The sequence below is a fragment of the Panthera onca genome, chromosome B3 (assembly GCF_046562875.1).
Source record: "Panthera onca isolate mPanOnc1 chromosome B3, mPanOnc1 haplotype 2, whole genome shotgun sequence".
NCBI classification, from domain to species: domain Eukaryota; kingdom Metazoa; phylum Chordata; class Mammalia; order Carnivora; family Felidae; genus Panthera; species Panthera onca.
Genome location: NC_138344.1, coordinates 62045161 through 62057387, shown reverse-complemented (window position 1 = coordinate 62057387; position 12227 = coordinate 62045161). Strand labels below are relative to the sequence as shown.

The 12227-nt window shown below is 51.4% G+C and overlaps 1 protein-coding gene across 1 annotated transcript in view; it reads left to right on the top strand.

Moving 5' to 3' along the window:
* The window catches only part of SPINT1 (serine peptidase inhibitor, Kunitz type 1), a 13533-nt gene extending 1306 nt beyond the window's left edge, over positions 1 to 12227 (top strand). The window contains exons 4-13 of the mRNA XM_060619678.3: positions 28 to 567; positions 8320 to 8447; positions 8676 to 8814; positions 8911 to 9081; positions 9265 to 9291; positions 9613 to 9738; positions 9855 to 9905; positions 10590 to 10760; positions 10949 to 10996; positions 11359 to 12227. Coding sequence (XP_060475661.3) covers positions 28 to 567; positions 8320 to 8447; positions 8676 to 8814; positions 8911 to 9081; positions 9265 to 9291; positions 9613 to 9738; positions 9855 to 9905; positions 10590 to 10760; positions 10949 to 10996; positions 11359 to 11576 — 1619 coding nt within the window. The 3' untranslated portion in view covers positions 11577 to 12227. The remainder of the gene's footprint in view (positions 1 to 27; positions 568 to 8319; positions 8448 to 8675; positions 8815 to 8910; positions 9082 to 9264; positions 9292 to 9612; positions 9739 to 9854; positions 9906 to 10589; positions 10761 to 10948; positions 10997 to 11358) is intronic.

Sequence of the window (12227 nt, the reverse complement as noted above, 5' to 3'; positions counted from 1 at the left end):
CCTCCTCCGTCTCCTCCCCTCTTTCAGGTCTCAAGCACCCTCGGAGCCCAGAGGGCCGCACAGTGAAGGTGACCCCCGTGGGGAGGAGGGCAACGGCCCCGGGAAGGATGATGGCCCGTGCCCGCCTCTCCCAGGCCAGCGTCCCAGCAGTCACCGTGTGGCTCCTGTGCGCCCTCGATCTCTTGGGCACCGAGGCCGGGCCGCCGCCCGCGCCCCCCGGCCTGCCCGCGGGAGGCGCCTGCCTGGACCGCTTTACCGCCGGGGTGCCTGCCTTCGTGCTCGACACCGAGGCCTCGGTCGGCAACGGGGCCACCTTCCTGGGCTCCCCGACCGTGCGCCGCGGCTGGGACTGCGTGCGCGCCTGCTGCACCACCCAGAACTGCAACCTGGCGCTGGTGGAGCTGCAGCCCGACGGCGGGGAGGACGCCATTGCCGCTTGCTTCCTAATGAACTGCCTCTACGAGCAGAACTTCGTGTGCAAGTTCGCACCCAGGGAGGGCTTCATCAACTACCTCACGCGGGAGGTTTACCGCTCCTACCGCCAGCTTCGGACCCAGGGCTTTGGAGGTAAGTACGAGGGGACCCGGTTGGATGGATGTGGGGAGACTCAGAAAAGGGACTGGTAATGGAGTCCTGGGGGAGGCGAGCATCAGAAAGAGTGAGGAGGACAGTCCCATTCAGCCCTGACTCCTCCTTGGAAGTGGGCAGTATAAACAGTAAACACAGGACAGGCTACTAGAGTGGGGAGGGGTGACATCCTAAAATCCAGACTCTGGCTCCCTAATTCAGGATGTTGAGTGGGCTGGTGCTCTGGGATGTGTGTTTGGGAGAGAGGAGGCAGCTCCTCCGGATTCCCGGATTCCCGGATTCCCGATTGCTGGCCCTCATATGCTAAGTCAGGGAGTGAGTCCTCTGGAGGCCACCTGGTGACTAGCTAGACACCCCTGGCCAAGCACTGTGCTAGGTGCCTTGAGGCCCTGTCAAGTGAGCCCCGGGGAAGGATAGTCTGCTTCTCTACTGCTGGGCTTGGGACTGGTTAGCATCTCTCTGCACCCCCTCTTCCCACCTGTTGGCCTTTTGGTGGTATGGGGACGACTCCAAGACCCCAGATGCTAAAGAACAAGCCCAGTCTGAGGTTGACCCAAAAGAGGAAGGGGTGGTGTTGTGGGCACAGTAGCCAGAGGCTCTGGGTGGGGGTGAGCAGGGTTGCTGAGTGAGTCAGCCCACTGGTATGTATACCTGGTAGGGGAGGGATGTCAGCTGTCCAGGCAGGTGTGTGTGTACGCGGGTGAGCCAGGCAGGGCTCTCCCAGCTTAGGATGTGATAGCCAAGCTACAAGGTCTGCTCACCTTGTTTACTTCCACGGATAAGGGCAAAGTGGGGGCTCCTCCTCCTCCTCCTTGCTGGGACTGAGCAGTCAGCTGGGATTGGGGCCCCTCCAGAGACCTTCGTTCCCCATTTTCTCTGTCTGATGTTCTGGCCAGGTGGGGCTCCAGGGCAGGGATGGGTCACAACTGATAACCTCTGTTAGCACTTTATAGTTTACTGATTGCTGTGCCACTTAGACTCTGACTTAGGCCTCATGATAACCACTTCTGAAAAGGGTGCTATTAGTTGTCATCCCACTTTTTAGATTAGGAAACCGACTCCCATGTTAAATAATTTGCCCAGCATTGAGGAGGGCACCTGTTGGGATGAGCACTGGGTGTTGTATGGAAACCAATTTGACAATAAATTAAAAAATAATAATAATAATTTGCCCAGGATAGCACTGCCCATAAATCAGAGACGTGGGACTCAATCCAGGCAGGATCTCCAAAAGTTCTATGCTGATTTTCACACAAGACCACGTTTTTGGTAGAAACCTAGCACTCTGACCCATGATAGCCCAGCAGATAATAGAACCAGAGACTGGGAGCTCAGGGGCCAGGACTGGGCTGGTACTCAATCTGGGGGTGGTCTCAATTCTGGAAAGAGGAAAAGGGACTTTACAGCTTTTTCCTGGGCCAAACTCTCTCTCACGTTAGGGACCCACTCTTCTCCCCCTCCTTCTTCCAGTAGCTCTCTTGGGTCTCTGAGGAGAGGTGGGATGGGGATTCTGGGTGGGGGAGGGGGGAGAATAGGCACCATCTCTGGGGCAGGCTGGGCCACCTGAGTCCCACTGGGCCAGGGCCTGAGCCTGTTCCACAAGGAAGTAGCAGAGAGTGTAGGTGGTGATGACTCTAATTGACCTGAGCTGCTTGTGCCTTCCTGATCTCACAGAGAGTCCATGGGAGTTCTACTCCAGGGCCAGCACCTGAAACTCTGGGGTCTGGTCGGGGAGATGAGGTGGATGGGGCCACAGGGTCTTGCGACCAGCCTTCCTCATTTGGAAATGCCCCTACCCTGGCTGGCTTGTTTGGCACAACACAGGGTGGAGTGGGGATTTCCTGGGTTATTTAGGGAGCTGGGTAGGGCGTGAACTGAGTGCGAGCTCCAGGCCATTTTAAGGGTGCTGCAGTGCTTTGGGGGTTGGGGGGAGCTGTTTGGTATCAAGGAGTCTGTTCTCAGCTGAGCCTGGCTAGAGGTTGGAGATGGGAAAGAGCAGGATAAAGTCATCTTGGAGGCTAGGGTGGACCAAGGCAGGCAAGGTGGGCACCTAGGTGTTCAGGGCATTTAAACCTTTGATTCATTTGATTCACTCATTGGGTATAGAAATCAGGGTGGGTTGGCTTTTTCCCCTTTCCCTGTTTGTGGCCAATCTAGTCTAGATTCTTGTGGCCTCCCGAATACCCTGCTCCTTCCTTCTCTCCCCTTACTTGCCCTCCCCCTCTTTCTGTTGGAAGAGTGGCTTAGGAGGTGGAGTCTGTTTCCTGGAGATGTCCTGAGGCCTGGCAGCTGGGGAAGGGCTTCCTTTATTGCCACTCTGGCCCTTTGCTCTCTTGAGGGTGGGAAGTAGGGAGTGGTAGGGTGGGGCATCTGCCCCTTGCTCCTGGGGCCTGGGGCTGGGTGGATGTTGCTGGTTTGGCCCAAGGTGCATCACTCTGCTGTCCACTTCCACCCTGGGGGCTGGTGGGGCTAGCCTATCTGCCAGGTAGGTAGACTCCCAAGTAGTCTTGTCTTTGGCTGATTACTTTCTGAAAAACACAAGGAGAGAGGCATGGGTGCCCCCCAGCTCACTGCCCCCATGGCTTTGTCTCTCAGAGGTCACCTCAGGACCTGCCCCTATTGGACCCTCTACTGAATGCCAGCCAAGCCCCCTAGGTACAGTTCGTCCCAGACAGGCACTTTTCTTTCCTGCTCTTCCGGTTTTATTTCCTCTCAACCCCTGCAACCCAGGTCCTCCTTTTCTCCTCCTTCTAGGCCTCTGCACCTGCATCTGACATGTTTGTGGAAGCTCTCTCCTCCCATCCCTTTGCCGTCACTGTTTGTCCTGGTCTTCGCCCGTTGGGTCTCCCCACCCCTCTGCGAGTCCCCCAGTGGCTCGCTTTCTCTGCCTCATCAAAGAGGAATCTCTGTGACTCAGCCTCCTACCAGCTGCTTTTATCTCTTACCTTCTCTTCTTCCTTTCAACTCACTTACACTTGACATAACCTTCTGTAGAGCCTCGGTGGAGGACAGTTTGGCAATGTCCATCAAAACTGTAAATGGGGGCGCCTGGCTGGCTCAGTCGGGGGATCATGCAACTCTTGATATCGGTGTTGAGTTCAGGCTCCACACTGGGTGAAGAGATTACTTAAATAAATAAATAAATAAATAAATAAATAAATACTAAAAAAAAAAAATACAAACTTGTAAATGCACATAATCCTCAACACAGTTCCACTCGTAGGAATTCATCTTGTGGCTATACTTATATGTGTGTAAACCCACTTACCAGCCAGTTACTCGTTGTAGCACTGTTTATAACAGCAAAGAATTGGAAACAATCTCAATGTCTGTCAACACATCCTATAATTGTATATGGCAGTGCTGTTTTAATAATAATAGTAGTAATAATAATAATAATAATAATAATAATAAGCCCTGAGGCAATATGGTTTGGTTTTTAGTAGGGAAGGAAGAAGAAAAGAAAGAATCTAAGTCAAGAGGAGACTGGTTCACTGGTTAAATAAGTTGTAAGTTATGATGCATTCACATGAGTACTGTGCAACCAAGAAAGGGGGAAACTCCATGTTGCTATGGAAGGATTTCCAAAATACATTGTGAGAAAAACAGGAAGAAGAACTTGCATTCTTATAAATTCAATACTGTCTCTTGATAGTCACACATGCACATATAAAATAGAATGGTTGCCTCTAGTGAGAGGACCCTGGGAGGTTAAGGGGAAAAGGTTAAGAAAGGACAAGACTTAATACTACTCTTTTGTACTTGTTTCGGGGGGGGGGGGGGCAGTAGTAAGGTTTTTGGTTTTATTTATTTTTAACTTTTTTTTTTCTTTTTTTAATTTTCAGAGAGAGATAGAGAGTGGGGAGGGGCAGAGAGAGAGAGAGGGAGACAGAGAATCCCAAGCAGGCTCCACGCCATCAGCATGGAGCCCAGCGTGGAGCTCAAACTCATGAGCCATGAGATCATGGCCTGAGCTGAGGTCAGACACTTAACCAGTTGAGCCACCTAGGTGCCTCAAGATTTTATTTAAAGAAAAAATTAAAAAATAATAAAAATAAAAAAAATAAAGAAAAAAAAATTTTAATGTCTATTTATTTTTGAGAGAGACAGAGTATGAGGAGGAGAGGGGCAGAGAGAGGGAGACACAGAATGGGAAGCAGGCAGGCTCCGAGCTGTCAGCACAGACCCCAACGCGGGGCTTGAACTCACGGAACGCGGGATCATGACCTGAGCCGAAGTCGGCTGCTTAACCGACTGAGCCACCCAGGTGCCCCTCAAGATTTTATTTTTTAAGTAATTCTACACCCAACCAAACTTACAACCCCGAAATCAAGTCTCATGCTCCACCAACTGAGCCGTACAGGTGCCCCAAGTCTTTTGTACTTTTTGAATTTTATATAATATATATGTATTACCTAAGTCAAAAACAACCCTAAGATAATGAAAAGCAATCAAAATCACTCCTCTAAGTAGGTGAGTGGACTGCAGCATGGTGTTTTATAAAGACCATGAGCTATGGAGTCAGATAGACCAGAGTTCAGATCCCTGCTCTGCTGTTCAGAAAATGAGTGACCCTGGGCAGGTTATTTAACCTCTCTAATGTTAATTTTTTCATCTGGAGAGGGGCAAGAATGCAGCTGTGATAGGATGGTTAGGAAGGTAGGTGATAGAGATTCATGGTCAGTAAACTTTCTGTAAAGGTTCAAATAGGAAATATCTTACACTTTGTGGCCCATATAGTCTCTGTTCCAGCTGCTCAGCTCTCCTGTTGTAAGGTGAAAGCAGCTGTCAACAATATGTAAATGAGTAGATGAAGCTGTATTCCAATTTATGAACACAAAAATTTGAATTTTAGGTACTTTGCTATGTCACAAAATAAACTATTGGCAGCTTTGTTAATAAAGACAACTCCATACCTGTCTCCAGCTCTGGCCTGTCAGAAGTCCTCATGCACACTTCCACTGCCTGCTGATTACTTCCTCAGTGGTCTTCCCTGCTCAAGTTCAACTTCTCTATAATTGAACTCTAGGTTCCCTCTAGATCTGGTTTCCCTTTTCTCTGTGCCCTACTCTTCTCAGTTCCCAATGCCTGTCAGACACGGAAAGCTTCTCACATCCTCCCTTCCATTCCTTTAGCTACCCCTTTAATTCAGACGACTCCCTTCACATATTCTGAACTGTGGCTCTGATCCACTCACCGGCCTCCTCTCTCCTTAGACGTTATTCCAAACAGAGGGATAGATAGCTGCTGCCCTGTGCTCAGGAGTGCCCCTGCTGCCTGGGCCCTTGGCCCCTCCCTATAGACTCCTGAACCTCGATCATACATCTAGGAGGTCAATGTCTGGTGCAGCTGTGGTCTCTAGAACTCTGTGCCACTGCTCATGGCCATGTCTGTCCCCTTCCTGTACCACTAGTTGTTAAATATTTAAATATATTTCTGCTGTGTCCACATGCTCTGGCCCTGCATTGAGGGCCCTTTATGGTCTGTCTCACCCAGGCTGGTCTCTTCAATGTCTGCCAGACTGGCCATGCAAATTCCCAACTCCTTGCTTTGGCTCATGTTTCCTGCTGTTATCAACAACACCGCACGCTTCTCTACAACCAACCAAATAAAAACAAAAACAAAAGAATTAAAAAATCCTTTCTCGCAGTGCCAGGGTGGCTCAGTCAGTTAAGTATCTGACTTCAGCTAAGGTCATGATCTCGTGGTTCCTGAGTTCGAGCCCTGCGTTGGGCTCTCTGCTGTCAGCACAGAGCCTGCTTCAGATCCTCTGTCCCCCCTTCCCGCCCACCCCCCCCCCACCCCCTCACTGCTCACCCTATCTCTGTCTCTCTCAAAACTAAATACACATTAAAAAATAATAAAATTGGGGCACCTGGGTGGCTTAGTCAGTTAAGCATCTGACTTCGGCTCAGGTCATGATCTCACAGTTCATGAGTTCGAGCCCCATGTTGGGCTGTCCACTCTCAGCGCAGAGCCTGCTTCAGATCCTCTGCCTCACTCTCTCTTAAAAATAAACTTTTAAAATAATAATAATAATAATAAAATTAATTTTTAAAAAGGTTAAAAAAAAAAGTCCTTTCTCCCTTCTCAAGAAAGCCTTCCCTATTCCTCTGACTTGCTGTGACCTCTCCCTTCTCTGTATGCCCACTTCCTTGTCTTGTACACACACCACATATTGCTTCATCTTGTTGGGTCTCTTCTCCCAAGTTGCTTCCTGGTGTTGGGTCTTATCTGCCTGGAATCCCCTCCAACGCAGTGTGTAATTTCCTATGGCTGCTGAAACAAATTACTACAAACTGGGTGATTCAAAACAACAGAAATTTACTGTCTTACAGTTCTGGAGGCCAAAAGTCCAAAATCCAGGTGTTGCCAGGGCCATACTCCCTCTGAAGACCCTAAGGGAGAATCCTTCCTTGCCCTTTCCAGCTCCTGGTGGCGCCAGGCAGTCAGTCCTTGGCTTGTGGCTACATCACACTCCAGTTTCTGCCTGTCTTCACTTGGCCTTCCTTCTTTCTGTTTTCTCCTCTTCTGTCTTTTATAAAGACAATATATCATTGGATGGGGCCTACCCAACTAATCCAGAATGATCTCATAGGGAGATGCTTAGCTTCATTACTTCTGCTAACACTCTTTTTACAGTTAAGGTCACATTCAAAAATTCTGGAGATTAGACACAACCATATTTTCTGGGTCTACCCATTTCAACCTGCCACAGACAGGAATTCTGCTTTGTGCTTATTTCTCTCCAGTCCCTAACTTGAGACCGGAGGAAGCCTCAGGCACAGGCATTGTCAGGTTGAGGGAGGGTGTGATTCCCTCAAGACCCCTTATAATGGGAGGCAGAGTCTGTCTGAGGTGGCAGAGGCACCCTCCTCCTGTGGCTACATACTCTAGGACACCAAGTCTTGCCACGTTGCTGCCCAGGGACTCTGTGCTTACGGTTCTACCAGGATGGGCTTCTCAGCAGCAATCCAGAAGAGCAGAATGAGGGGTAATAGTGTTAATTACACATTTACTTATTTGGCTTTTCAAAAATAGTGTTACTTTAATTTTTAAAAGCAATTAGCACAAGTACTTGCGTATTATAGAAAATGGGGGAGGGGACACCTAGGTGGCTCAGCCAATTAAGTGTCTGACTCTTGATCTCAGCATCCTGAGTCCAAGCCCCATGTTGGGCTCTGCACTGGGTATGAAGCCTACTTAAAATAAAATAAAATAAATAGGGACACCAGGGTGGCTCAGTCAGTTAAGAGTCCGACTCTTGATTTCGACTCAGGTCATGAGCCCGAGTCATGGTTCATGGGATGAAGCCCCAATTCAGGCTCTTGCACTGACAGCAAGGAGTCTGCTTGGGATGCTCTCTGCCCCTCCCCCATGCATGTGTGTGCACTCTCACTGTCTCTCCAAATAAGTAAACTTAAATAAATAAAAAGAAAATGAGAATAAGCTCCTCTCCTATATATATTTTTCCCCTAAATGGGATCAAATGACACATGCTGTTCAGAACTTTTCTTCAAAAGTAGGTTTTACAACATTAAAAATATCTTCAGTGTAACAAAGACTATCTAAATAGAGAGCAAGATGATGATTTAGTTGTGAGCTCTTGCCTGTACCCCATGCAGGCTGCTGAGTCCTAGGTTGGTTTAGGTGTGGCCCGTATTGCTCCCCACTTCAGGAGAGCTCTGGCCCATTCAGTGAGAATTGATCTTACCTTACCTTCCCCTTCAGGGTCCCGGATCCCCAAGACCTGGGCAGGCATAGACTTGAAGGTGCAGCCCCAGGAACCGCTGGTGCTGAAGGGTGTGGAGAACACAGATTGGTCCCTACTGCAGGGTGACACAGATGTCAGAGTAGAGGTGAGACACTAGGCTGGCTCCCTGACCCCCACCTCAGCTCTCCAGGGTTCCCTTTCCAGGACCATTGGCCAGCCTGAGGTTCCAGATGGTTGGGGTGGATAGAAGCTGAGGATACATTTAATACCAAGTTCCTCTGCTTTCCCTATGGAGGTGGGGGTGTGGCTGGGAGGACTGGGACAGCTGAGGGACATCGGGGGGTCCCAGCCTGATGGCTACTCCTGTGTATAGAAGAATGAGGCGGACCAGGTGAAGCTGTGGGGACTCAAGGAAGGCACCTACCTGTTCCAGCTGACAGTGGCCGACTCAGACCAGCCAGAGAGCACGGCCAATGTCACAGTTACTGTGTTGTCTGCCAAGCAGACAGAAGGTAAGGGAGGGGACAGGGAGGCAGTACCTGGAGCCGGCCCCCTCTGATGATGGGGCCCCACAGGGCCCCCTCACAAGCTTTCCTCCCCTCCCCCAGAATATTGCCTTGCATCCAACAAGGTGGGCCGCTGCCGCGGTTCCTTCCCCCGCTGGTACTACGACCCCACGGAACAGATTTGCAAGAGTTTCATTTATGGAGGTTGCTTGGGCAATAAGAACAACTACCTTCGGGAAGAAGAGTGCAAGCTAGCCTGCCGGGATGTGCAAGGTGGGCCTTTACCAGGTAGCTTGGGGACCCTGACTTTCCCCCAGGGTATGTGGTCTCTCCATCGTCAGGACAGTGGGCTTGGGAGTCCTGCATTCCCAGCCCCCACCCCCCTACCCCCAATCAGCTCATCCCTGCTGGGACCTGGCCCTGACTCCTCTCACTTGTCTGTTTTCTCTCTCCCAGGCCCCTCAATGGACAGGCACCATCCAGGTGGGCTTTGCTCCTTCCTCTTCCCCTCACCCCTGCCAGGTCATGTCTTTGCCCCTGTCTGAACTCCTTTGCCCAACCCATTCCTGCCCTCGTAGGATATGGAAGGACCACAGGCACCCCACCCACTACAACCCAGCACCCTATCAGGAACTCCCCAGTTTGTGTGTAGGAGGGTTCGGGTGGGGGGTGCTAGAAGGGGAGCAGGGGACATGTCACAATGCTCTGCTGGGGTAGAGAAGGCCAGGTAGATGATGGATTCTGGTACTTGGTGACCTCTGCTGGAGCCTGACCTCACCCTCAACACCATCCCGCCCCACCCAGTGTGCTCTGGCACCTGTCACCCCACCGAGTTCCGCTGCAGCAATGGCTGCTGCATCGACCGCTTCCTGGAGTGTGACGACACTCCCGACTGCCCCGACGCCTCTGATGAGGCCACCTGTGAAAAATGTGAGGCCTGGGAGAGGGAGGGGCGGTGGGCAACGGAGGGGGAGGGCCTGGCCATTCATCCTGCACCCCTGCAAGACCCTTGTTTGGCCTGGGCCTCTGATCTTTCATCTTTGCAGACACCAGTGGCTTCGAGGAGCTCCAGAACATCCATTTCCCCAGTGACAAAGGTGAGGTCCTCCTCAGGTACCCTGGGTCAGGAGAGAGGCTGGCACTGCCATCCTTATTCACCCCTCCAGGATGCCAAAGGGGCCTGCTGTGTGTGCCAGGTTGCAGGTAGAAACCTGGCGGGCTCCTAGGCTCTCTTCAGCCTCACGCTTCTCATGCATCGGTCCTCCTCTTACCACCATGCCCGCATATCACTGAGGTGTTATTTACTTACCACTTTTCCTATAAATCAAATACATTTCTACCTTAATGTGTTAAAGGAAGTTTCACATCAGTAGCGTACATGGGAAGCCACTGTTACGTGCTACAGATTGATATTAACTATTACCATAACTATAATAAAACAACATTAATTAATTTCCACTAGACATTTGCCTGCCAGGGTCAGACCCTGAGCCTTCTTTGTTAAAAAGATAGACCATCCAGTGCTGGAGAGAAAACCGAGATCTTGACACAATCGGAAAAGCTGAAAGAAAATTGAAAAAAACGGTTACATGAGTCCATGTGGGGTATTTCTGTGCCTAAGACTGTTGTCCAGGATATGTGTGTTTCTGGGGCCCCGGAGGCCCTCACTGACTCTCAGCCTTCCTCAGCATGAGGTTGGTCAGGAGGTGGAGCCTGGTGGATGGTGGCAGGGTGGCCCCCCATGGACTCACTCATCCTTTGGCCCATTCCTTACCCCCCAGGGCACTGCGTGGACCTGCCAGACACAGGCCTCTGCCTGGAGAACATCCCACGCTGGTACTACAACCCCTTAAGTGAACGCTGTGCCCGCTTCACCTATGGTGGTTGTTATGGCAACAAGAACAATTTTGAGGAGGAGCAGCAATGTCTCGAGTCCTGTCGTGGCATCTCCAGTGAGCTGGGCAGTGGGGGAGGGGACGGAACATGGGGAGGGGAAAGGCTGAGCTAGAGCACTCAGCGCATCAGCAGAGTGCTGCAATGGGGGTGGGGGAGGATGGCAGTGGGCCGTCTGGGGCACCGAGGAGCAACTGAGTCTCAGAGCCTTTAGTACTGATTTGTCTCTCTCCTCATTATTTTGTAGAGAAGGATGTTTTTGATCTGCAGCAGGAAAACCCCATTCCTAATGTAGGTAAGCCCCATCTGCCCTCTCACCAGTGAGTAGGTATCATCTCAAGGATCAACTCCATGTGATCCCCTAAACCTGTGTTCAGAAGGATCCTGAGGTTGGCTCAAGGGACTGAGAGCTACAGTCAGTAGTGATACCTGCCATGGGCAGAGGAGGGAGGCACCGGAAAGCGCGTGTCCTATGTTTGCCGTCAGAGTCCCAGGCCTTTCCTTGAGCTCCTAATGGAGCCCAGCTGCTCGTACGCTGGAGGTCTTTCCACACCTGGCATCCATTTGACTTGGTCCCCTCTGCACAGAGTGGGAGGTTGGGCATCAGAGCTGAGCAGGCCCCGGGAGCTTCTCCATTAGGCCTCTTTTTCCCCCCAGGCTCCGTGGAGGTGGCCATTGCAGTACTCCTGGTCACCTGCATCGTGGTGGTGGTCACCATACTGGGTTACTGCTTCTTCAAGAACCAGAGAAAGGGCTTCCACAGACACCACCACCACCACTGCCACCCCCAACCCCCTACCCCTGCCAGCTCCACAGTCTCGACCACAGAGGACACGGAGCACCTGGTCTATAACCACACAACCCGGCCCCTCTGAGCCTGGGGCTACCTTGGCCTTTCACTCTAGAACTCTCGCAGACGCTTTCCAGCTCTCACCTGGCCCTGCTTCCTTTTTGCCAAGATGGAAGCCTGAGCTGGGGAAGACTTTGGGGCCAGACCGCTCTAGCCTGTTTCCCAGGCCCACTCCTGAGGCCAGGCTCCAGCCCCTCTGGGATATGTCTCAGCTAAGCTTAGGCCTCTGGTTCCTGAGAAAGCTCCAGGGCCTGGGAGGAGCAGAAAACCTTTGAACCCAGAGTCCCACACACAGATGGACCTGTCTGCCTGGGATTTCAAAGAAGTTGGAGTTTTGTTTCCTGTTCAAAGCTGCAATGTCAGAAGCTGGAGGTCCCAGCCCTGCCCTTCAGACCTGGCCCTGTCACTATGCACAGTTGAGGGCTGGGGGGTAGGACCTCCCTGTATATTTTGTGCTGTATAGAGTTCCTTTTTGTTTATTTAATGCCATGGGGATGGGTGAGAGGAGTGGGAAGGGGCTGCCTCTTCCCTGCCCCGAAGAGTGCACCCTGCAGAGCCTGATGCTCTGTATCCTCCCCACATGCCCCAGGGCTCTCAGGCATCACACCCCACCCATCCCCCTGCCCTCCACAGGCCCCAGTCCACCCACAGTGTAATAAAATAGTTGGTTCTGTGA